General features: G+C 51.4%; 1 protein-coding gene across 2 annotated transcripts in view; it reads left to right on the plus strand.

Moving 5' to 3' along the window:
• LOC147114370 (calcium/calmodulin-dependent protein kinase type II subunit alpha) overlaps positions 1–23024 on the plus strand; it is a 344895-nt gene extending 321871 nt beyond the window's left edge. Inside the window, exons 15-18 of one of the 2 annotated variants that reach the window (XM_085996026.1) lie at positions 2673–2748; positions 4268–4362; positions 16050–16278; positions 17523–23024. In XM_085996026.1, the coding sequence (XP_085852152.1) occupies positions 2673–2748; positions 4268–4362; positions 16050–16278; positions 17523–17526 (404 nt within the window). In that variant the 3' untranslated portion in view covers positions 17527–23024. Of the gene's footprint in view, positions 1–2672; positions 2749–4267; positions 4363–16049; positions 16283–17522 lie in introns of those variants that run through there. The other variant, XM_085996028.1, reaches the window with a different exon arrangement.
• The last annotated feature ends 3412 nt before the right edge of the window (positions 23025–26436 follow it).

Consider the following 26436-nt stretch of genomic DNA (forward strand, 5'->3'; position numbering starts at 1 on the left):
CTGTCGGAGGGGCAGTACTGAGGGAACGCTGCACTGTCGGAGGTGCCGTCTTTCGGTTAAACTGAGGCCCCGTCTGCTCTCTCGGGTGGACGCTAAAGATCCCATGGCACTATTTCGAAGAAGGGCTGGGGAGTTACCCCCGGTGCCCTGGCCAATATTTATCCCTCAATCAACATCACTAAAACAGATTATTTGGTCATTATCACATTGCTGTTTGTGGGACCTTGCTGTGTGCAAATTTGCTGTCGCGTTTCCTACATTACAACAGTAACTACACTTCAAAAAGTATTTTACTGGCTGTAATGCTCTTTGGGACGTCCTGAGGCCATGATAGGCGCTATATAAATGCAAGTTCTTTCTTTTCTTTCCTTCAAAAAAAAGCACGTTAGCCAGTAAGTGGCCAGCCATTGGCTGTTAAGAGAAGCAAGGGAGGAAATAGCGGAGGCTCTGACCATCATTTTCCAATCCTCTCTGGCTACAGGTGTGGTGCCAGAGGACTGGAGGACTCGTAACTTTGTACTGGTGTTTAAAAATGGAGAAAGGGATAGACCGAGTAATTGCAGGCCAGCCAGCCTAACCTCGGTGGTGGGCAAATTATTGGAAAAAATTCTGAGGGACAGGATAAATCGTCATTTAGAAAGGCACGGATTAATGAAGGACAGTCAGCACGGATTTGTTAAGAGAAGGTCATGTCTGACTAACTTGATTGAATTTTCATGGATTTTAGCCAAGCTTTTGACAAGGCCCCACATGGCAGACTGGTCAGAAAAGTTAAAGGCCATGGGATCCAAGGGAAAGCGGCAAGTTGAATCCAAACCTCATCTCCACTTTCCCACCTGATCTCCATATCCTGGTTCCTGAGATGGGGGGATTGTCCTATGAGGAGAGATTGAGTAGACGAGGCCGATATTCTCTCGAGTTTAGAAGAATGAGAGGTGATCTCATTGAAACATCCAAAATTCTTACGGGGCTTGACAGGGTAGATGCAGGGAGGATGTTCCCCCTGGCTGGGGAGTCTAGAACCAGGGGTCACAGTCTCAGAATAAGGGGTCGGCCAGTTAGGACTGAGATGAGGAGAAATTTCTTCACTCAGAGGGTGGTGAATCTTTGGAATTCTCTACCCCAGAGGGCTGTGGAGGCTCAGTCGTTGAGTATATTCAAGACAGAGATCGATAGATTTTTGAATATTAAGGGAATCAAGGGGTATGGGGATAGTGCAGGAAAGTGGAGATGAGATAGAAGATCAGCCATGATCTTATTGAATGGCAGAGCAGACTCGAGGGGCCAAATGGTCGACTCCCGCTCCTATTTCTTATGTTCTTCTGCTCTTACCCCTTGATTCCCCTAAAGTCCAACTATCTATCGATCTCAGCCCTCTACATTTGTAGCAAGACATCCTTACTCTTGTATTCCAACCCTCAATAAAGGCCAACATGCCATTTGCCTTCCTAATTGCTTGCTGTACCTGTAAGCTAACATTCTGTTTCTTGTACGAGGACACCTAAATCTCTCTGAACACCAACAATTAACAGTTTCTCACCATTAAAAAAACATTCTATCTTTCTATTCTTCCTACCAAAGTGAATAACCTCACATTTCCCCACATTATACTCCATCTGCCACCTTATTGCCCATTCACTTAGTCTATCTATATCCCTTTGCAGGCTCTTTGTGTCCTCCTCACAGCTTACTTTCCCACCTAGCTTAGTATCATCAACAAACTTGGATACACTGCACTCGGTCCCTTCATCTAAGTCTTCATATAGATTGTAAATAGCTGAGGCCCCAACACTGATCCTTGCGGCACCCCACTAGTTACAGCCTGCCAATCTGAAAATGACCCGTTTATTCCTACTCTCTGTTTTCTGTCCATTAACCAATCCTCTATCCATGCTAATATATTACCCCCAACCCCATGTGCTCTTATCTTGCTTAGCAACCTTTTACGTGGCACCTTATCTAGTGCCTTTTGGAAATCCAAATATACTACATCCACTGGTCCCCCTTTATCTACCCTGCTAGGTACATTCTCAAAAAACTCGAATAAATTTGTCAAACACGATTTCCCTTTCATAAAACCATGTTGACTCTGCCTAATCATATTATGATTTTCTAAGTGCCCTGATACCACTTCCTTAATGATGGATTCCAGAATTTTCCCGATGATTGATGTCAGGCTAACTGGCCTGTAGTTCCCTGTTTTCTCTCTCCCTCCTTTCTTGAACAGCGTGGTTACATTTGCTACCTTCCAATCCGCTGGGACCTTTCCAGAATCTAGGGAATTTTTGAAGATACAGCCAATGCACCCACTTTCTCTGCAGCCACCTCTTTTAGAACCCTAGGATGTCGGCCAGGGGATTTGTCAGCTTTTAGTCACATTAGTTTCTCAAGTACTTATTTCTGCTGATATTAATTACTTTAGTTCCTCGCTTTCATTAGCTCCTTGGTTCCCCACTATTTTTGGAAAATAAATTTGTCTTCTACTGTGAAGACAGATACAAAATATTTGTTTAAAGTCTCTGCCATTTCCTTGTTCCCCAATATAATTTCTCCTGTCTCAGCCTCTAAGCGACCAACGCTTACATTTGCTACTCTCTCCCTTGATACATGCAGTGTGACTGTGTTGTAAATGAGGAAACATTACAGCCATTCTCTTTCTGTGTTACTTCCAGTGCGTAAACAGGAGATTATCAAAGCCACGGAGCAGCTGATTGAAGCGATTAGCAATGGAGATTTTGAGGCGTACACGTAAGTTCCTTCCCCAATCACAACATTGACTTTGTTTTCTACCAATTACACAAAATGTTTGAAACAATTATCCATCCAATAGAAACCGTGTATCATTAACCCTGAGAAGTTACTGTTGGGATCCTACATTTGGAATACATTATGTCAATTTTCAACTTGCCACCCAGGTCTGAAGCTGATGTTGCAGATTCACCATCTGTCCCTCCCTCCCTCCATCCATTCCTCCCTCCCTCCATCCATTCCTCCCTCCCTCCATCCATTCCTCCCTCCCTCCCATCCATTTGTCCCTCCCTCCATCCGTTCCTCCTCCCCTCCCTCCATCCGTTCCTCCCCTCCCTCCATCCGTTCCTCCCTCCCTCCATCCATTCCTCCCTCCTCCATCCATTCCTCCCTCCCGCCATCCGTTCCTCCCTCCCTCCATCCGTTCCTCCCTCCCTCCATCCGTTCCTCCCTCCCTCCATCCATTCCTCCCTCCCTCCATCCATTCCTCCTCCCGCCATCCATTCCTCCCTCCCTCCATCCATTCCTCCCTCCCTCCATCCATTCCTCCCTCCCTCCATTCATTCCTCCCTCTCTCCATCCATTCCTCCCTCTCTCCATTCATTCCTCCCTCCCGCCATTCATTCCTCCTCTCTCCATCCATTCCTCCCTCTCTCCATCCGTTCCTCCCTCTCTCCATCCATTCCTCCCTCCCTCCATCCATTCCTCCCTCTCTCCATTCATTCCTCCCTCCCGCCATCCATTCCTCCCTCCCTCCATCGTTCCTCCCTCCCTCCATCCATTCCTCCCTCCCTCCATCCATTCCTCCCTCCCGCCATCCATTCCTCCCTCTCTCCATCAGTTCCTCCCTCTCTCCATCCGTTCCTCCCTCCCTCCATCCATTCCTCCCTCCCTCCATCCATTCCTCCCTCCCTCCATCCATTCCTCCCTCCCTCCATCCATTCCTTCACCCCTTCATCCATTCCTCCCTCTCTCCATCTGTTCCTCCCTCCCTCTATCCATTCCTCCCTCTCTCCATCCATTCTTCCCCCTCTCCATCCGTTCCACCCCCTCTCCATCCGTTCCTCCCTTCCCTCCATCCATTCCTCCCCTCCCTCCTTCCATCCCTCTCTCCCTTTATCCCCACCTCTATCCCTCCTATCATTACCCTCCTTCTATCCCTCCCTCCCTTAATCCTTCCATCACGCCCCTCCCTCCCTTCATTCCTCCTTCCCTCTCTTTATTCCTCCTTACATCCATCCCTCCATCCATCCCTCCCCTCCATCCCTCCCCTCCCTCCATCCCTCCCCTCCCTCCATCCCTCCATCCCTCCATCCATCCCTCCCTCCTTCCCTCCATCCACCCACTACTGTTTCACACCAGAAGCGACGGGGTGTTTCCCTCCCTCTCAAAAATGTAACCTGCCCTCCCTCTTTCCGATGCTAATTGGCTTGCTGTGCTGTGTAATTCCGGCATTTTCTGTTTTCCCCCTTTGCTAAGCGAAGGGAATCTTCACCAGTTTGTTTTGTTGGTCTTTTAGGAAGATGTGTGACCCTGGGGTCACGGCATTCGAACCCGAGGCGCTGGGGAATCTGGTGGAGGGTCTCGATTTTCACAGATTCTACTTTGAGAATTGTAAGAAACCATTTCTGTTGTAGACTGAGAGAGACGCAATCCAAGTTAGATCACTGCATTTCGACTATTAGGTTTGACGCTAGTAAATAGTTACAACTTTTAACGAATAGGGTGAAAATTCATGTTCGCCAGCTGCCGTTAACAGCTGCCCGAAATAACCGCAGCGCTAACTGACCGAAATTGGTGTGGGGAGCATGGAGGTAGGTGGCGCAGCGCTAACCTGAGATGCAGCGCCGTCCTGGTGATGTTGCACGAGGGATCCTGGACCAATGTGTGGTCCCGGTGCGGCATTGCTGCTTCCCCGAGCGTCTGTGCGCAAAGCTGTGACGCTCGCAAGGCATTGTGGGCAGTGAGGAGCTCTGAAATTTAAAGGGTCCACGCACAATGAAGCAAGGGAACATAAAATGCGCTGATTCAATACATTCTTCAGCCCTTTCTGTCTTTTTACAAATATTCAATGTTTAAAAGAAGTTCCAAATGTGATTATTCAACTCTTAAAGCTGAATTACCTTCCTCATCTGAACAAATGGGAAAACTGCCTCAGCACTAACACACAGATGGCTCAGCAAGCCAGGGAATGGGGCACCCAGGGTCTCGCACGCAGCACTCCAGCCTTGTGCAGGGGGGTCAACACTGCAAGACTGGCCCTCTACCCACAGGGGCCAGGAGGCCCCCCAGAAAGAACGATGTGGGAGTGCATCACCGAGGCTGTCACTGCCAGCAGTGTCGCCCCCACCACCTGGCTCCAGTGCCCAAAGAAGCTTCATGACCTCAGACCATTGGTTAAGGTCAGTGAATGCATCTTCAAAAGCCGTCTCCTACCAACTGCACCACCAGCCTCACACACTGCTCAATGCACGACCCCCAATCACTCACCTACCAACAATCTGCACCAATGACGAGGCACATCTCCCATTCCCAGCATCACCTCACCCCTTGCAGGAGACGGTGCAGGCCATTCTTGGCAGGGGCAAGGCTGAGCCCTTGGCTAGCGGTGAGACTGAAAGGATACAAAACATAGAAACATAGAAGATAGGAGCAGGAGTAGGTCATTCGGCCCCTCGAGCCTGCTCCGCCATTCAATGAGATCGTGGCTGATCATCCAAACTCAGTACCCTGTCCCTGCCTTCTCCCCATATCCCCTGATCCCTTTAGTCTTAAGAAATATATCCAACTCCTTCTTGAATATATTTAATGAATTGGCCTCTACTGTCTTCTGTGGTAGAGAATTCTACAGGTTCACCACTCTCTGGGTGAAGATATTCCTCCTCACCTCTGTCCTAAATGGCTTACCCCTTATCCTTAGACTGTGACCCCTGGTTCTGGACTCCCCGGCCATCGGGAACATCCTTCCTGCATCTAGTCTCCAGTCCTGTCAGAATTTTATAAGTTTCAATGAGATCCCCTCTCATTCTTCTAAACTCCAGCGAGTATAAGCCCAATCGACCCAATCTCTCCTCATAAGTCATTCCTGCCATCCCAGGTATCAGTCTGGTGAATCTTCGCTGCACTCCTTCCATGGCAAGAACATCCTTCCTCAGATAAGGCGACCAAAATGGCACACAATACTCAAGATGTGGTCTCACCAAGGCCCTGTACAACTGCAGCAAGACATCCTTGTTCCTGTACTCAAACCCTCTCGCTACGAAGTCCAACATACCCCATTTGCCTTCTTAACCGCCTGCTGCACCTGCATGCTTACCTTCAGCGACTGGTGCACAAGGACACCCAGGTCTCGTTGCACTTCCCCTTCTCCCAATCTATTGCCATTCAGGTAATAATCTGCCTTCCTGTTTTTGCCACCAAAGTGGATAACCTCACATTTATCCACGTTATACAAGATGCGGGTATCCTCGTACGTTATCCTCCTCCTGGCCTGCACCTCTAGGCTTCCCGCCCTCCCGTCAGCACAACTCCACCCTTGTGTCTTCCTCATTTCACACACCCAAGAAATGCAGCCTGCCCAGCCCGTGGGACCACAGGCGGATGATTCCATCCCAGATATCCCGGCCACAAAGGGGCTGTCTGGGATATTCTTCCATCTGATTCCTCCTCTTCAGCATCCTTCTCTTCTGCATCTTCCACTTCTGCGTCTTGCTCTTCCCTCTGCGAGCGGACGCTATAAATGTGAAATGACGGCATAAGATGCTGCAAATACTCAGTTGGTCAGGCAGCATCTCGACCTGAGACATGAACTCCAAGGATGTAGCGTGACCTGCTGAGTATTCGCAGCATGTTCTGTCTTCTCAAAGGCCTTCACTTACCTTCCGAACCCTTGCAAGCGTCCAGCAGCACTCCCTACACACTTAAAAAAAACTTTTCACATATATTGCAGCAAGTCACCACGTCAATAAAATCCAAAAAGACAAGGCCCAACCCTTCCATTCAAACTTACCTAATTGATGTGTGTGTCGCTTTAACCGCTGCAGATATCGCCCTTGTCAACGTCTGTCAGCCCGCTTGCGCACCAGGTTAACAGCGTGCTTAAGACCCAGCGCTGAATTGAGCGCTAGGGTCGAAGTTCACGTAGGTGGCGTTAAGTTGGCATTGCACTCCAACTGACGTCACCACGACGCCATTTATTTTTACAGGGCACTGCCGGTTACCGACAGCGCAAAGAGGCCCACAAATATGGCAGCTGCCACGGGGACCGCCACCAGCTGGCGCAAGAGTGACGGCCGCCATTTTTTCAAGAGTCGCTGGCGCTAAAAGGTGGCGGTAAGCATATTAATTTCTCGCCCATAATGTCCAAGTGAGTGAATTCCCCCTCCAGTGTGATGCTGAGGCCCTGCACACTTGTAAAGCCCCACTTCAAGCCCTGCTCTCTCTTGAGTGAGTTGACCTCAGCCCAGTGGCAGCTGAGGGTGGTGGGTTGGAATCCGTGGCTCGGCGGGTGGCACTCTCGAGGTGGGAGGGGCTAGGAGTGAGCAGGTGCTGCTGGCTGCTTGATTACTGCGTGAGTTTGTAAAAAGTTGGTGGTGGGTTTTTTTTTTCAGGTTTTCGGACCTTTTTGGTCCGTAAACAGCAGCCAGATGGCTGCTGAGGGGACAATGTTCCCAAGATGACTTTAATCAGGGGAGAAAATGTTGGGGGAAGGGAGTAAAAAGGCCCAAAGATTTGGGCCGGGTCCCCAGGAGGTTTGGAAAAGAAAACACGGTGGTGGTTCAGTGCGAGGACAAGGAGATACGAGCTTGGGATATTATCCAAGTGGTACATGAGGACTGCGGCGAGGGAAGCTGCTTTGCCTGCCGACCAAAGCCGAATGTTGGGTTCGAGGTGATGGTCAGTGGCCGAGAGGAGGTGGAAAGACTTTTACTCAGTCTGAAAGTTGGCGATAAGTTCTTGGAGATATCTCTGCTATATTTGGAAGAGGTGGTAGTCTCATTCTTAAACCTGCTGGTTTATATCGAGGACGATGTGCTAATAAAAAAGTTGGGAGTTGTAGGACATAAAAATTTGAGGAGATACTATCCAGGAACACGGGTAGCAGATGGAACCCGTTATGTAAAGGTCAGAGCCCCGAGACCGGAGAGGCAGCGGACCTGCGAGGGATCACCAGAGGCGGCGGAGGTACTTAAACAGCAGCCCGAGGCAGTGAGGCCCAGAGACCCGAGACCGGAGAGGCAGCGGACCTGCGAGGGATCACCAGAGGGGGCGGAGGTACTTAAACAGCAGCCCGAGGCAGCGAGGCCCAGAGACCCGAGACCGGAGAGGCAGCGGACCTGCGAGGGATCACCAGAGGCGGCGGAGGTACTTAAACAGCAGCCCGAGGCAGCGAGGCCCAGAGACCCGAGACCGGAGAGGCAGCGGACCTGCAAGGGATCACCAGAGGCGGCGGAGGTACTTAAGCAGCAGCCCGAGGCAGCGAGGCCCAGAGACCCGAGACCGGAGAGGCAGCGGACCTGCGAGGGATCATCAGAGGCGGCGGAGGTACTTAAAGAGCAGCCCGAGGCAGCGAGGCCCAGAGCCCCGAGACCGGAGAGGCAGCGGACCTGCGAGGGATCACCAGAGGCCCGACCAATCCAGGTTCCGGGAGAGAGGTAAAAAGTAATCCAAGTGTGACGTCAGCAGGGAGCAGGTAAGTGATTGGTTGGTGAGTATGTCTCTCTTTTAACTCTGTTTTACAGTTTATAAGGTCTCCCTGGTGTAGCGGGGACTGTTGTTAAACTAGTTAACTGTAGTGTAATTAGTGGGATTGATTGATTTAATTTAAACTCAATTAATTAAAGGGTAAGTCATGGCAGGACAGCTGGGCCCCGTGATCTGCTCCTCCTGCGAGATGTGGGAACTCAGGGACACTTCCTGTGTCCCTGACAACTACATGTGCAGGAAGTGCACCCAGCTGCAGCTACTGACAGACTGCATTGCGGCGCTGGAGCTGCGATTGGATGCATACTGGAGCGTTCACGATGCTCAGGACATCGTGAATAGCACGTTTACGGAGTTGGACACACCACAGGTAGAGGTTGGACAGGAAGAAAGGGAACGGGTGACCAACAGGCAGAGTACTAGGCGCAGGCAGGTAGTGCAGGGGTCCCCTGTGGCCATCCCCCTCTCCAACAGATATACCACTTTGAATACTGTTGGGGGGGATGGCTTATCAGAGGAAGGCAGCAGCAGCCAACTTCCTGGCACCAGGGGTGGCTCTGCTGCACAGAATGGGAGGAAAAAGTGTGGTAGAGCTATAGTAATAGGGGATTCAATTGTAAGGCGAATAGATAGGCGTTTCTGCGGCCGCAAACGAGACTCCAGGATGGTGTGTTGCCTCCCTGGTGCAAGGGTCAAGGATGTCTCCGAGCGGCTGCCAAACATCTTGGAAGGGGAGGGTGAACAGCCAGTTGTCGTGGTGCATATAGGCACCAACGATATAGGTAAAAAGCGGGATGAGGTCCTAAAAGCGGAATATAGGGAGTTAGGAGGTAAATTAAAAAACAGAACCTCAAAGGTAGTAATCTCAGGATTGCTACCAGTGCCACGTGCTAGTCAGAGTAGAAATAGAAGGATACTTCAGATGAATACGTGGCTAGAGGAATGGTGCAAGGGGGAGGGATTCAAGTTCCTGGGACATTGGAACCGGTTCTGGGGGAGGTGGGACCAGTTCAAACCGGACGGTCTGCACCTGGGCAGGGCCGGGACCGAGGTCCTAGGGGGAGTGTTTGCCAGTGCCCTGGGGGAGGGTTTAAACTAAAATGGAAGGGGGTTGGGAACCTGAGCAGGGAGACAGAGGAAAGGAAAACAAGGATAAAAGCAAAAGATAGGAAGGAGAAAAACAAAAGTGGCAGTCAGAGAAATCAACGGTTTAAATCAAACGTGGCCACAGTAAATAATAATTCTAATAGGTCTAAGAGCGTTAAAAAAACAAGCCTGAAGGCTTTGTGTCTTAATGCGAGGAGCATTTGTAATAAGGTGGATGAATTGGCTGCGCAAATAGAGGTAAACGAATATGATTTGGTTGGGATTACGGAAACGTGGCTCAAGGACGGCCAAGACTGGGAACTCAACATCCAGGGGTATTCGATATTCAGGAAAGATAGGCAAAAAGGAAAGGGAGGAGGGGTAGCATTACTGGTTAAAGAAGGGATTAACACAATTGTAATGAAGGATATTAGCTCTGATGAGGTGGAATCTGTATGGGTAGAATTGAGGAATACTAAGGGGAAAAAAACATTAGTGGGAGTGGTATATAGACCTCCAAACAGTAAGGCGGAGGTTGGGGATGGCATTAAAAGGGAAATTAAAGAAGCGTGCAATAAGGGCACAGCAGTCATCATGGGTGACTTTAATCTACATATAGATTGGGCTAACCAAATTAGTAACAATACTGTGGAGGAGGAATTCCTGGAGTGTTTACGGGATGGTTTCCTGGACCAATATGTCGAGGAACCAACCAGAAATCAGGCCATCTTAGACTGGGTATTATGTAACGAGAAAGGATTAATTAGCAATCTTGTTGTACGAGGCCCCTTGGGTCGGAGCGATCATAATATGGTCGAATTCTTCATTAAGATGGAGAATGAAGTAGTTGACTCAGAAACTAGGGTCCTCAATTTAAATAAAGGAAACTACGATGGTCTGAGGAGCAAGTTGGGTAGGATTGATTGGGGAATGGCACTCAAAGGGTTGACGGTGGATAGGTAATGGCAAACATTCAAAGACCGAATGGATGAACTACAGAAGTTGTTCATCCCAGTTTGGCATAAAAATAAAACAAAAAAGGTGACTCAACCATGGCTAACAAGGGAAATTAGGGATAGCATAAGATCCAAGGAGAGGACATACAAATTGGCCAGAAAAAGCAATAATCCTGAGGATTGGGAGCAGTTTAGGATTCAACAAAGGAGGACAAAGGGATTAATTAAGAAAGGGAAAATAGAATATGAGAGTAAGCTTTCAGGGAACATAAAAACTGACTGTAAAAGCTTTTATAGATATGTAAAGAGGAAAAGATTGGTGAAGTCAAGCGTAGGTCCCTTGCAGTCAGAATCAGGGGAATTTATAATGGGGAGCAAAGAAATGGCAGACCAACTAAATACATATTTTGGTTCTGTCTTCACAAAGGAGGACATAAATAACCTCCCAGAAATACCGCAGAACATAGGGTCTGATGAAAGGGTGGAACTCAATGATATCAGTATTTGTAGGAAAATGGTGTTAGGAAAATTGATGGGACTGAAGGCCGATAAATCCCCAGGGCCTGATAATCTACATCCCAGGGTACTTAAGGAAGTGGCCCTAGAAATAGTAGATGCATTGCTGGTCATCTTCCAGAACTCAATAGACTCTGGAACAGTACCCATGGATTGGAGGGTAGCTAATGTTACCCCACTATTCAAAAAAGGTGGCAGAGAAAAAGCGGGGAATTATAGACCGGTAAGCCTGACATCGGTAGTGGGGAAAATGCTAGAGTCCATTATAAAAGATGTAATAGCAGAGCACTTGGAAAGCAGTGACAGGATCGGACAAAGTTTACAAAAGGTAAATCATGCATGACTAATCTACTGGAATTTTTTGAGGATGTAACTGGTAAAATAGATAAGGGAGAACCAGTGGATGTGGTGTATTTGGACTTTCAGAAGGCTTTCGATAAGGTCCCGCATAAGAGGTTAGCGTGCAAAATTAAGGCACATGGGATTGGGGGCAAGGTATTGACTTGGATAGAGAACTGGTTGGCGGACAGAAAGCAAAGAGTTGGAATAAACGGGTCGTTTTCCGAGTGGCAGGCAGTGACTAGTGGGGTACCATAAGGATCGGTCCTAGGACCCCAGCTGTTCACAATATATATTAATGATCTGGACGAGGGAATTGGATGTAATATCTCCAAATTTGCAGACGACGCAAAGCTGGGTGGGAGGGTATGCTGTGAGGAGGATGTCATGAAACTCCAGTACAATTTGGACAGGTTGGGTGATTGGGCAGAAACATGGCAAATGCACTATAATGTGGATAAATGTGAGGTTATCCACTTTGGTGGCAAAAACAGGAAGGCAGATTATTATTTGAATGACAATAGATTGGGAGAAGGGGAAGTGCAAAGAGACCTGGGTGTTCTTGTGCACCAGTCGCTGAAGGTAAGCATGCAGGTGCAGCAGGCGGTTAAGAAGGCAAATGGTATGTTGGCCTTCGTAGCAAGAGGGTTCGAGTACAAGAACAAGGATGTCTTGCTGCAGTTGTACAGGGCCTTGGTGAGACCGCACCTTGAGTATTGTATGCAGTTTTGGTCACCTTACCTGAGGAAGGACGTTCTTGCCATGGAGGGAGTGCAGCGAAGATTCACCAGACTGATACCTGGGATGGCAGGAATGACGTACGAGGAGAGATTGTGTCAATTGGGCTTATACTCACTGGAGTTTAGAAGATTGAGAGGGGATCTCATCGAAACCTATAAAATTCTGTCAGGTCTGGACAGACTAGATGCAGAAAGGATGTTTCTGATGGCCGGGGAGTCCAGAACCAGGGGTCATAGTCTAAGGATAAGGGGTAAGCCATTTAGGACTGAAATGAGGAGGAATTTCTTCACCCAGAGAGTGGTGAACCTGTGGAATTCTCTGCCACAGAGGGCGGTGGAGGCCAGTTCATTAAATATATTCAAGAAAGAGTTGGATATATTTCTTGAGGCTAAAGGGATCAAGGATCAAGGGATATGGGGAGAAGGCAGGGACAGGGTACTGAATTTGGATGATCAGCCATGATCTCATTGAATGGCAGAGCAGGCTCGAGGGGCCGAATGGCCTACTCCTGCTCCTATCTTCTATGTTTCTATGGTTCCAAGAGTGGGGGAAGTCATTGCCATATAGCATTAAATTCGAGACAATGGAAGGAGTGCAGTAATTCCGGGTACTGCATGATAACCAGGTGAAGGTTTGTTATTATTGTCTTGGACACAACCATCTTGTAAGAAGCTGTCCAGACTTGTACTGTTATAACTGCGGCGAGTCTGGACACATCGCCCGGAGCTGCAAGGCGGCGAGCTGTGGGGTGTGTCACAAAGGCCCCACCCGCTGTGAGTGTGAGGCAGAAGGAAGCCCCTTGAGTGACGAGGAGATGGGAGAAGGAGAAGGAGCAGGAGGTGTGAGTGAAGCGGCCGGAGGAGCGGAGCAGGCAGAGGACGCAGCTGTTGAATGGAAGGTGAACAGAGTGCAAGAAGAGGCAGTAAATTGCAGAGCAGAGAACAGGATGGAGATGTTGGAAAACACAGCAAGTACGGTGGAAAAGGACAAAGACAGCAGAGGGCAGCACGGGTCGAGGGCAGAGTCGAGTCATAATACGGCTCGGCTCTCCCTAAAGAATCTGGTGTCCGCGGGGTGAGAGGAGTTAGGAGTGGGGTGCGGGGTTAGTGTAAGTACTCCAAAGAAAGACGGGGAGTCAGACATCTCGGGGAGCAGGGGGAAGCAAAACAAAGAGAGGGTGCGAGAGGCAGGAGCCTTAAGGGGGCAGCAGGACGGGAGCGGCGAGACAAAGACGCCAGAAGGGAGCAAGATAGGTGCAGATGCACCATTGTCCCAGAGAGAGAAGAAACAGGGAGCAAGGGTCAGCGGTGGAGATGAGGCCGAAGGGAGCGGCACTATTGGAGAAACCGTGATAGCAGGAAGACTCTCTAAGGGAGATTATGGGCTGGATTTTACCAGCCCTGAGGAGGTGGGTTTGGAGGCGGGACTGCTGGGAAAATGGGAAAAATCGGGAGCGGGTCCCAGCCCCGCTCCCAACCCGCCTTTGAAACATCTTCCCGGGAGGCGGGTCCCCGACTCGCGCAGGGACACGTCTCCTAGTGGCGGGAATGGGATTAGAGCCAATTAACTGCCCGATAACAGGTAGTTAACAGGCAGTTAAGAGACTTTTCACCATTTTCCACCTGCTGATGTGGGCTTCCCGACGGCGGGAAACCCTGCCAGGGTCAGTGAGGCGAGCTGTGGGTCTGCTGCAGTGTAAGTGTGCAAATGACAGCGGCAGAGGTAGTCTGATGGGTGCAATGGTGCACAGGTAAGTATGACAGGTGAGAGAATGTAGTGAGAAATATATTTATTCTGTTTATATGTACCTGCGGGTGACAAGTTTTGATGTTTCTGTGAAGCCTCATCTGATCGGGAGAATTGACAGATGGCTTCTGCAATCTGACATGCAGCTGCCATCTGTTTTCTCCTAAGGAGAGAGTCATTGGTGAGCCTGGATGCAAGGGCTCACCTTTGGACAGTGATTGTCAGTGTTTGACAGCACCTCAATGCTGTCAAACACTGACAATTCATCTGTCAAAAATTTATGGTGCCTGTCACTTTAACAAAACCGGCAGATGAAGGGGTCATGCACTGACGTCATCTGACACCGGCTTTCCTTTAATTGGCCAGCAAGCCCGCAGGGCAGGGCTTAACAAGGCCAATCAGGGGAAAATAACGTCTGTGCGTCAGACGTCGCTGGGGGCGGGACTAGAACCCGGAAACCAGTAGTCCCGCCCCCAACGCGTCTCCTCAGGTAAGATCGCGGCCTTTGTATCTGACGGGGTGCAGGGACGGGAGGTTACAGAAGAGCTCGAGAGTGAGGAGTCAGAGGGGGACAGAGACATGAAGTGGGGGGTGGGGTGGCATCGTGTAGAAAGGGAAAGGTTAGTGAGGGGCAGAAGGAGGGAGAAGGGGCAGCTCCTCGGCCCAAACCTAATGTAAGGAAGAGGCTGAAACTGCAGGGAAGGTTCAAACAGGAGGTGAAAAAGAGCCGGAGGCTGCAGGAGAAAGCAACAGCTGCTGGAAAGTTGGGAAGGAGCATGAGAGGAGGGAAGGGCCGGAGATTAAATGATGGGGGATTATCAGGCACACTTCCCTTATTCGGAGCCATGATTACTGATCAATTTTTAATGTACAATAGATTAGCATATGTTATGGGAGACAAATTAAACTTCAGGTTTTGATGTTAATATGTGGTGGAGCAATGGCTGTGCAGAGTGACGGAATAGATAGTGGGTGGTACACGCTCTTGCCTCTGAGTCAGAAGGTTGTGGGTTCAAATCCCACTCCAGAGACTTGAGCACAAAAGTCTAGGCTGATACTCCCAGTGCAGTACTGAGGGAGCACTGCACTGTTGGAGGGTCAGTACTGAGGGAGCACCGCACTGTCGGAGGGGCAGTACAGTGGGAGCACTGCACTGTCGGAGGGTCAGTACTGAGGGAGCACCGCACTGTCGGAGGGGCAGTACTGAGGGAGCACCGCACTGTCGGAGGGGCAGTACTGAGGGAGCACTGCACTGTCGGAGGGTCAGTACTGAGGGAGCACCGCACTGTCGGAGGGGCAGTATTGAGGGAGCACTGCACTGTCGGAGGGGCAGTACTGAGGGAGCGACACACTGCCGGAGGGGCAGTACTGAGAAGGGCAGTACTGAGAAGCGCCGCACTGTCGGAGGGGCAGTACTGAGGCAGTGCTGCACTGTCGGAAGGGCAGTACTGAGGGAGCGCTGCACTGTCGGAGGAGCAGTACTGAGGGGGCACTGCACTGTCGGAGGGGCAGTACTGAGGGAGCGCCGCACTGTCGGAGGGGCAGTACTGAGGGACCGCTGCACTGTCGGAGGGGCAGTACTGAGGGAGTGCTGCATGGTCGGAGGGGCAGTACTGAGAGAGTGCTGCACTGTCGGAGGGGCAGTACTGAGAGAGTGCTGCACTGTCGGAGGGGCAGTACTGAGAGAGTGCTGCACTGTCAGAGGGGCAGTACTGAGGGAGCGCTGCACTGTCGGAGGGGCAGTACTGAGAGCGCGCCGCACTGTCGGAGGGGCTGTCTTTCGGATGAGACAAACCGAGGCCCCATCTGCTCGCTCAGATCCTGTGGTACTATTTTTCGAAGAAGAGCAGGGGAGTTCTCCCCGGTGTCCTTCAATCACTTCATTCCTCAATCAACATTATTTAAAAAGAAAGGGGAACTGGTCTTTATCGCATTGCTGTGCGTGGGACCAAAATTGCTGTCGCATTTCCTAAACTGCAACGGTGACTACACCTCAAACAGTGCTTCATTAGCTGTAACGCGCTTTGGGATGTCCTGAGGTGGTGGGAGGTGCTCTAGAAATGCAAGTCTTTCTTCTGTAAATGTAAGTTGTTGTTGCTGTTCTGATGCTCAGTGCCCTTCAATATGGGGCGTTTGTCCGAGCTCTCACAGTGTATATTTTTCCCAGTGTGTGGTGTGCAGCCTGGCACTGATGATGTTTGGCTCTGTTCCTAGTGTGGTCGAAGAACAATAAACCGGTCCACACCACCATCCTGAACCCGCACATCCACCTGATTGGGGAAGAGGCTGCCTGCATCGCATACATCCGCATCACGCAGTACATAGACGGCAACGGAATCCCGCGCACCGCCCAGTCGGAGGAGACCCGCATCTGGCACCGCCGCGACGGCAAATGGCAAATCGTCCACTTCCACCGATCGGGATCTTCGTCCGCTCTGGCCAAGTAAGGGTTAATAAGGCTCGGTGTTCGGTGGCTGGGAACCCAGGGGGACGAGCCCGGAGTTAAGTGCTGGGAAAGTTTTGTAGTCGGCGGGGAGAAAGAGGGACAAATTTCAAGGAGCACCGCCCCGTCATTCTCCACCATCCCTCCCCAAACCCCCGCCCATTAACCTCAAGTGGCTGCCTGCATGCCGACAAAGGACCTTTCCTCTCTCCCAGTTTCCGCTTCCGAAAGGGTCTCTACACTCCAAACATTAACCAGCCCCTTTCCCTTTCCAGACCCGCTATACAATTCCAGCGTTCTGTCTCTCTTTATTCTCACTTCCAGTCGTGGTTCAGCAGGCAGCACGCTCCCCTCTTCAGTCAAGAAGGTCGTGGGTTCAAGCCCTCCTGCTCCTCTGGAACTTGAGCACATAATCTAGGCTGACACTCCCCACTGCCAGAACTGAGGGAGTGCTGCACTCTTTCAGATGAGATGTTAAACCAGCGGATGTAAAAGATGTCGTAAGAATTGGGAGCAGGAGTAGGCCATAGAAACATAGAAGATAGGAGCAGGAGTAGGCCATTCGGCCCCTTGAGCCTGCTCCGCCATTCAATGGGATCATGGCTGATCATCCAAATTCAGTACCCTGTCCCTGCCTTCTCCCCATATCCCTTGATCCCTTTAGCCTTAAGAAATATATCCAACTCCTTCTTGAATATATTTAATGAATTGGCCTCTACTGCCTTCTGTGGTAGAGAATTCCACAGGTTCACCACTCTCTGGGTGAAGAAATTCCTCCTCATTTCTGTCCTAAATCGCTTACCCCTTATCCTTAGACTGTGACCCCTGGTTCATGCGGCCCCTCGAGCCTGCTCCGCCATTCAATGAGATCATGGCTGATCTTCGACCTCAACTCCACTTTCCCGCCCCGATCTCCATCTCACTTGATTCTCCTAGAGTCACGACTCTATTGGAAGAAGAGCAGGATAGTTCTCCCAGTGCCCTGGCCCAATACCTATCCTTCAACCAACAACCTGATGACCTCATCTGGTCGTGTATCTTTTTGCTGTGGGAGCTTGCTGTGCGCAAGTTGACTGCCGTGTTTCCCTCCATTACAACAGCGACTACACTACAAAAAACACTTCACTGGGTGTGAAGCGTGTTGGGGCGTCCCGAGCTGGCGAAGGGTGCTGCATGAATGCAAATCATTTCATTATCCTTTGACCTCATTCCCTTCCGTCTCTCTCTCTCTCTCTCCTCTGCAGCTGAAACCCCTTCCCTCCAGTCTCCTGCTGCTATCCATGACTGACTTGCACGCGAGCAAGATATCTCCTCTGTCACCTCACCGCTGGACTCATGCCTCCCCCCAAGAGAGAGAGGTGGAATGCTTGGCGGAATCACTGCTGGGTCGAACAATCGGTTCCTCCGCTCACAACCCCCCGTGTTTGCAGGGCGAGTGAGGAATTTCATCTTTTTGTATATTCTAAAAAGGCAATATCTGTCGTTATGGCATGTTTACAGCGATATCTTTAATTCCAATCAGTTTACAGTGTAGGTGTATTTTAAAAGTCGTGATAGTAAGTGATGACTTTATAACTTGGCTGAGATGCATGTTTTCTAATATATCACTGGGTGCAATAACGGGCATTTGCGATCTCAACGTGAACTTGGTGGGGTGGGGGGTGAAGGGGTGATTAAAATTTTAGACAGTCCCGTCAGAGCGCTTATTCATTGAAGGGATGCTTTACGAGCTATGCGATGGTAGAAAGTGCCGGTCTAGTTAAGATCGGGGTTAATGGAAGCTTAACCCTTTGCATGCCGACACTGAGGTGGGGCCGCCCCAAGCCTCCGAAATCAATGTATCCAGGATGAAATTTTAACGTGGCCATTTTGCCCCACCTTCACCACAGCGACTGCACTTTGTGAACTGATTCAAAGCACTTTGAGATGTGTCTGACAGACCTGAGAAAGGCACAAGACTTACTCGCACTTCAGAGCAAATAATAAATTAAACCTTCCTCATTTCAAAATATGAAATAAAGTTGGATAAACTACCATTTGTTTTAAGAGGGCTTGTCACACGGGGCTTGGTTTGACCCGCTGCACTTTGAAAGCAATGATTTTGAACGCGGTTTGTACATTTTGCAAATTGCAATTCTCCCAAGTGAGCTTTCTCGGATATTTGTGATGTTGGCGTTATTGAGTCTTTGGAGCACGCTGGGGATGAGTGCTGCTTTTTTTTCTCTTGTCCTCGTGAGGGGGGTGGGTGTCTGGCTTTGCGTGGGGTCACCGTGCAAAGGTTAGGGTTCAGGGCCCCTACATTCTACCAGACTAAATACAAACTGGCTTAATCTGGTGTCAATTCGGCAGGGGAGCGATTGCGAGAAGACGGGTTTGCAATCGGCGATATAGAACTGGATGAGATTGGCCCCAATCCTTCGACTGGTCGCTGGATCCCCTCGGGGGGGATGTCCTTATCGCGGCTCCTTCGAGTCTTCGAAGCGGGGGCTAGGCCACCGGGTTAGACACGTGAATTTCCGTCCCACTTTACCCTGCCCACCCACCCACCTCCCCCATCCCCCTCCTTCCCCACCCCCACCTCCGATCCACCCCCTGTCCCCCAAAGGCAACAGCAAACAATACACCAACCCCCCTCCCCTCTACCGGGACAACTTACGCAGTGCTCTAGTTACCGATACAGCACAGAAGGAGGCCATTCGGCCCATCGTGCCTGTGCCGGCTCTTTAAAAGAGCTCTCCAATTAGTCCCACTCCCCCCTGCTCTCTCCCCCCCGTAGCCCTGCGAGTTTCTCCTTTTCAAGTATTTACCCAATTCCCTTTTGAAAGTTACTATTGAATCTGCTTCCACCGCCCTTTCAGGCAGCGCATTCCAGATCACAACAACTCGCTGCGTAAAAACAATTTCTCCTCATCGCCCCCTTTTGCCAATTACCTTAAATCTGTGTCCTCTGGGTCACTCATGACTTGTAGGTCAGTGCAGCAGCAACCATGATCTAAGACAAGTCAAATCCACAATGTAACCTTAACTAAGCTCATGAAATGTTGGTGTGGACTCTGAAATTTCCACATCTCTGTGTATAACAGATTAAGGGAATCTGATGGCACCTAGATCCAGACCACCATTTTATCCCAACCAGACTGGACGGAAATGCATCGTTGACCAAAGTTCCCTGCAGCACCCCCCCCCCCCCCCTCCCTCCTCCAGTATGGAAAAACAATTGCAGTTCCCCCAGCAATGAGCATCTTCCCAATCTTTCCAGATTCCATTGGAACTTTCACAAGGCAATTGAACATGTCCTTGAAGAGGCTTAACTTGCAGGGTTGTGGGAAAGAGCAAGGGGGAGTGCGGGACTAAATCGGAGCGCTCTTTCAAAGAGCCGGCACGGGCACAGCGGGCCGAATGGCCTCCTCCTGTGCTGTAAGAGTCTATCCACCAGCTCCAATGGAGTTGGTTGGTTCTGACTGGCTTGGTCCGTCTTGGGTCCCGCACCCGGTCCATTCAAAAATAAACGTGCAGTACAATGTACGAGGCAATAAGCCCATTGAATATTTACACCCTGCGTTGATAACAACACAAATCATATCACAATAAATTACAACAACAACAACAGCTCAACGTCACGAAAACTGTTGCCTGGGCCTTAAGCTCTGGAATTCCCTCCCTAAACCTCTCCTCCTCTCTCTCCGCCTTTAAGACGCTCCTTAAAACCTACCTCTTGACCCTGCCCTAATTTCTCCTTATGTGGCTCGGTGTCAAATTTTGTTTGATAATCGCTCCTGTGAAGCACCTTGGGACGTTTTATTACGTTAAAGGCGCTACATCAATACAAGTTGTTGTTGTCTTGCGGTGGGCGTGAAGCTACAGCACTATGTCGTCACAGAGACCGTAGACAAAATAGTTTTGGAAACTAAACGGTTGATCGCCATCTAAAAGAGAAAGGTGGGCCAAGATTTTGGGTTGGGAGCTGAGTCAGCCTGGCCTGACTCTATCGGAGGATGAGAGACTGTCTGTTGTCCCTTTGCAGAACATTCCCTTTTCAGTAAGGGTCTCTGCTTCAGCAGGGAAAGTGGCGACACACCATGGCAAGGACTTGAACTCTCTCAGGCCAGGGGTGTAGCCCGCCTTGCCTGGTGGAAGATACTTGAGTTTCCTTCAACGACAAAGCAAGTTGATTTGTCCTCGTGTCCTACCCGTGGCTTCCTCTGCACAGCAGCCTCTGCATGTCCAGTGTCCCTTGAGCAAAGAAATTACAAAATGGGACCCACGAGAGAGACACCTCTCGCAAGTTATTGAGAATTTTAAAGTAGAGATGTTAATAGGCCAGGGGGCAATTCAGGAGTGAGCGGGACTAAGCGCTCGTTAGAATGTAGGCAGAAGAGCATTGGATGAGCTGAAGTTTATGGATGGCAGAAGACAGGAGGTCAGCCAGGAGAGCGTTGGGTTATTTTAGAGCAAGTAAAACCCTCAGCAACAAGTCCCTTCTCTTAGTCCTTAGCAACCAGTCCCTTGGCCCTTAGCAACCAGTCCCTTCCCTTGGCCCTTAGCAACCAGTCCCTTGGCCCTTAGCAACCGGTCCCTTGGCCCTTAGCAACCGGTCCCTTCCCTTGGCCCTTAGCCACCAGTCCCTTCCCTCAGCCCTTAGCAACCAGTCCCTTGGCCCTTAGCAACCAGTCCCTTCCCTTGGCCCTTAGCCACCAGTCCCTTGGCCATTAGCAACTGGTCCCTTCCCTCGGCCCTTAGCAACCAGTCCCTTGGCCCTTAGCAACCAGTTCCTTCCCTTCGACCTTAGCCACCAGTCCCTTGGCCCTTAGCAACCAGTCCATTGGCCCTTAGCAACCAGTCCCTTGGCCCTTAGCAACCAGTCCATTGGCCCTTAACAACCAGTCCCTTGGCCCTTAGCAACTAGTCCCTTCCCTTGGACCTTAGCAACCAGTCCCTTGGCCCTTAGCAACCAGTCCATTGGCCCTTAGCAACCAGTCCCTTGGCCCTTAGCAACTAGCCCCTTCCCTTGGACCTTAGCAACCAGTCCCTTGGCCCTTAGCAACCAGTCCCTTGGCCCTTAGCAACAGGTCCTTTCCCTCGGTCCTTAGCAACCTGCTCCATGACCCACAAGCCACCCCATGCCAAAGATGGAGAGAAACCCCCTCACAAGTTAACGTAGCCTTGAAGATTTTTTTTCAAAAGAGGGATTCAAAGCATGTTAGGAATAAAGGGGTCCCCTTCAGTCTGCTGAGCTTTGAAGCCATTCAGCCCCTCAAGCCTGTTACATAGGAATGAGAGTGGGCCATTCAGCCCATTGAGTCTGTTACATAGGAACAGGAGGAGGCCATTCAGCCCCTCGAGCCTGTTACATAGGAACAGGAGGAGGCCATTCAGCCCCTCGAGCCTGTTACATAGGAACAGGAGTAGGCCATTCAGCCCCTCGAGCCTGTTACATAGAAACAGGAGGAGGCCATTCAGCCCCTCAAGCCTGTTACATAGGAACAGGAGGAGGCCATTCAGCCCCTCGAGCCTGTTACACAGGAACAGGAGAAGACCATTCAGCCCCTCGAACCTGTTACATAAGAACAGGAGGAGGCCATTCAGCCCCACAAATCTATCAGATAGGAACAGGAGGAGGCCATTCAGCCCCTCGAACCTGTTACATAAGAACAGGAGGAGGCCATTCAGCCCCACAAATCTATCAGATAGGAACAGGAGGAGGCCATTCAGCCCCTCGGGCCTGTTACACAGGAACAGGAGGAGGCCATTCAGCCCCTCGAACCTGTTACACAGGAACAGGAGGAGGCCGTTCAGCCCCTCGAGCCTGTTACACAGGAACAGGAGGAGGCCATTCAGCCCCTCGAGCCTGTTGCACAGGAACAGGAGGAGGTCATTCAGCCCCTCGAGCCTGTTGCACAGGAACAGGAGGAGGCCATTCAGCCCCTCGAGCCTGTTGCACAGGAACAGGAGGAGGTCATTCAGCCCCTCGAGCCTGTTGCACACAGAACAGGAGGAGGCCATTCAGCCCCTCGAGCCTGTTGCACAGGAACAGGAGGAGGCATTCAGCCCCTCGAACCTGTTGCACAGGAACAGGAGGAGGCCATTCTGCCCCACAAACCTGTTACACGGGAACAGGAGAAGGCCATTCTGCCCCACAAACCTGTTAGATAGGAACAAGAGGAGGCCATTCAGCCCCTCGAGCCTGTTGCACAGGAACAGGAGGAGGCCGTTCAGACCCTCGAACCTGTTACAAAGGAACAGGAGGAGGCCATTCAGCACCTCGAGCCCGTTACACAGGAACAGGAGGAAGCCATTCAGCCCCTCGAGCCTGTTACGCCATTCAATCAGGGAAGCTACCCTTTGGTGAGGGAGGGGGTGGAAATGGGTTATTCACTGTCTCTGCAGCACATTCGGAGAAACACATTCCTCTCATCATTTTTGCTTTGCTTCTAATCGAGAAAATGAATGAATCTGACAATCACGCGCCGTTTCTAGTGTTGGTTTGTTGCTAGCCTGAGCCTTTACACTAAACTCCGGGCCTGACCGGAGACATGCTTTCGTACCTCTGTATTGTACCGTAGATTAAAGCGATGCCTTTCTGTACATTCTCGTGAGTGACTTTACTGTAAATTGTTGTGACACTGAAGAACTTACTGGATTGAGCAAAGCTTGTGTCTTTGGAATATGGTTTAACCCATATGTAAAGGTGATTGACTTGTGAATATTATAATTGGTGTTTCGCAAATAAAGAGATTTTATCAGTTTGTCTCGAGGAGAGTGTGCTCATTTATTCCAATTTTAATTGGAGATAAGGGAGAAGGGTAATTGGGTCTCTTGTTAATGAGCGCTGCATTGCCAGGAAATATGTTTTGAACCGATACATAGAAGGTATAGCACAGAAACAGGCCATTCGGCCCCACTGGTCCATGCTTGTGTTTATGCTCCACACGAGCCTCCTCCCACCCCTCTTCATCTCACCCCATCAGCATATCCTTCTATTCCTTTCTCCCTCATGTGTTTATCCAGCTTCCCCTTAAACCCATCTGTGCTATTCACCTCAACCACTCCCTGTGGTAGCGAGTTCCACATTCTCTCTGCTCTCTGGGTAAAGAAGTTTCTCTTGAATTCCCTATTGGATTTATTAGTGACCATCTTATATTTATGGCCCCCTAGTTCTGCTCTCCACCACAAGTGTGTAGTGTCCGCGCCTTAATAATACACGGACTGCAGGAGAACAATAAAACAGGTATTTACTGAACAGAGGGTACTCTTTTATTTGGACCCAAAAAAAAAAAAAAAAAAAAAAAAAAAAAAAAAAAAAAAAAAACCAATTCAACTGTAAATAAACAAAAGTTCAACTAAAGCTTAACAAATCAAATTAAAATTTGGTTTTCCGTGTTGATGATGCACTCCAGTCCCCGCGGCGCCCACCGGTCGCGGAAATACTCAAGCACACCGGCGGACACCGCGTGCTCCATCTCCAGGGCCACCCGGGCGCGAACATGGCCGCGGAAGAGATGCAGGCAATCCGGCTGGACGACCCCCTCGACCGCCCGCTGCCTGGACCAATTGATGGCTCTTTTAGCCAGGCCCAGGAGCAGGCCCACAAGGAGGTCCTCCAACCTGTCCGCTCCCCTCCGCACCGGGTGACCGTAGATCAAGAGCGTGGGACTGAAGTGCAACCAAAAATCGAGGAGCAGCCCCTTCAAGTAGTGAAAGAGGGGCTGCAACCTCTCACAATCCATATAAACGTGAAACACGGACTCCTCCAGGCCGCAAAAAATGCAGGCGGCCTGGGAGTCCGTGAACCTACTTAAAACCTTATTGCACGGGACCGCTCCGTGCAACACCCTCCAGGCCAAGTCCCCGATGGAACAAGGGAGGACTCCTGCATAGAGAGCCCTCCATTGGGGACCTCCGCTACCGCCGGTCGGCAAAACGCCACGCCAAGGCGTGTCCGGACGGTAGATGAAGATGGCAAAGTGGAGAGTGTGCAGGAGCAGCCCGTACAGGAAACCCCTCCGCGCGGAATGAAAAGGCACGGAGGGTATTTCCTCGAGACGGCTCAAGTTGTGAGGCGCCGGTTCCCGAGGGGAGTTTCGGGGCCGGGCGCCGATGAGGAATTCCGTCCGAACGGGGGTAAGCTCGGACGGGATCGCCCCACGTGCTTGAGCCGCCTCGATACATCTAGTGGAGTCGGGGCCCAGTGCCGCTTTTACTGATTCGATGGTTTCGACCGCGAGCCGGACGTTGGCCCAGGACAGGCGCCGCGCCAGCTCCTCCGGCGCCATCCAGCCCGCTCCTCTGCCATCGAGCAGGTCCCCGACTCTGGTCACCTTGCCAGCCACAGCCCTACCCTCCGCCAGCCGCCCGAACCCGTGTTCGTGGAGGTGCGGATTCCTGAGCAGCGGCTCCCGAAGGAGAGCCGCCGCTCCTGACGGGGGAGAGCTCCGCCTGGAAGCGACGTAGTTCCAAACCCATAGTAGTTCCTGGTAGAAGACAGGCAGCTCCCGCAGGCCGGCACGCCTGCTGCCCACTTTCGCAAACAGGAGCTGCGTGTCGTAATTGAGGCCATGCAGCTGGCGGAAGAAAAACGTCGCCAGCGCACACCATCTCGGAGGATTCTCGACGTACAGGTATCTCTGCAGCGTCTGAAGACGGAAAGTCGCAGCCTGGGTGCGAAGGCACACCAGCGCCTGACCGCCCTCCCTAAGCGGGAGACACAGAACCGCGGCAGAGACCCAGTGCTTCCTTTTGTCCCAGAAGAAGTCGATGAGCTTCTTCTGAATCTTGGCGACAAACGCAGGGGGAGGGATCAAAGTGACCAACCGGTACCACAACATGGCGGCCACCAGCTGGTTTATGACCAGCGCTCGACCCCTGTAGGACAACACTCGGAGCAGTCCTGTCCAGCGTCCTAGGCGAGCGGTGACTTTGGCCTCCAGCTCTTGCCAGTTCGCCGGCCAAGCGTCCTCGGCAGGGCTAAGGTAGACTCCCAAATAGAGGAGGTGCGTGGTGCTCCAGGCGAAAGGCCTGAACTCCTCCGGCAGGGAGTCCACCCGCCACTGACCCACCAGGAGTCCGGAACATTTCTCCCAGTTGATCTTGGCGGAGGATGCGTCCGAGTAAATCTGCTGGCATTCCCGCATCCTCCGCAAGTCAGCGGGATCCGTGACCGTGAGGAGCACGTCATCGGCGTAAGCCGAGAGGACCACCTCCACGCCCGGCCCTTGCAGAGCCAGTCCCGTCAACCTCTTCCGCAAGAGGCGCAGGAAAGGCTCCACGCAAATGGCATATAACTGACCGGACATGGGGCATCCCTGACGCACCCCCCTCCCGAAGCGAAGGGGCGCCGTCAAGGACCCGTTAACTTTAATCAGACACTCCGCGGCGGCGTACAGAAGTCGGATCCGGGCGACGAAATGCGTCCCGAACCCGAATGCGCGCAGAGTCCCGAAGAGATACTCGTGATCCACCCTGTCGAACGCCTTCTCCTGATCCAGGGAAAGGAAGGCGACCGACAGACCAGCCCTCTGGGAGTGGTGGACCAGGTCCCGGACCAGATGGATGTTATCGTGGATGGTCCGGCCCGGGACCGTGTAGGACTGGTCGGGGTGGATCATGTGGGCCAGTACGGTGCCAAGGCGAGCAGACATGGCCCTGGCAAAGATTTTATAGTCCGTGCTGAGGAGGGAGACCGGGCGCCAGTTCTTAAGGAGGCGGAGATCGCCCTTCTTAGGCAGCAGGACAATGACCGCCCTGCGCCAAGAGAGGGGCATCTCCCCGGTCGCCAAACTTTCCCCCAGGACCCGCGCGTAGTCGCCCCCCAAGACGTCCCAGAACGCCCTGTGGAACTCCACGGTCAGCCCGTCCAGCCCCGGGGACTTTCCCCTAGAGAGCTGGCGGAGGGCGCCGGTCAGCTCCGCCAGACTTAGCGGAGCGTCCAATTTTTCGGCGCCCTCCGGGCCAACCTTCGTCAGGTCCTCCCACAAAACTCTGCGCGCATCCTCGCTGGACGGATCCGGAGAGAACAGAGCCCCGTAATAGGCGCGGGTCTCCGCGCTGATTCCCTCCGGATCCGAGACCAGAGATCCGTCGTCGGCCAGCAGCCCCAAGAGCTGCTTACGGACCCCCCGTCTTTTTTCCAGCGAGTAGAAGAAGGGGGAGCCGCGGTCC

The sequence above is a fragment of the Somniosus microcephalus genome, chromosome 8 (genome assembly GCF_052327205.1).
Source record: "Somniosus microcephalus isolate GS21.2 chromosome 8, FLI_Smic_1.0, whole genome shotgun sequence".
Lineage (NCBI taxonomy): Eukaryota > Metazoa > Chordata > Chondrichthyes > Squaliformes > Somniosidae > Somniosus > Somniosus microcephalus.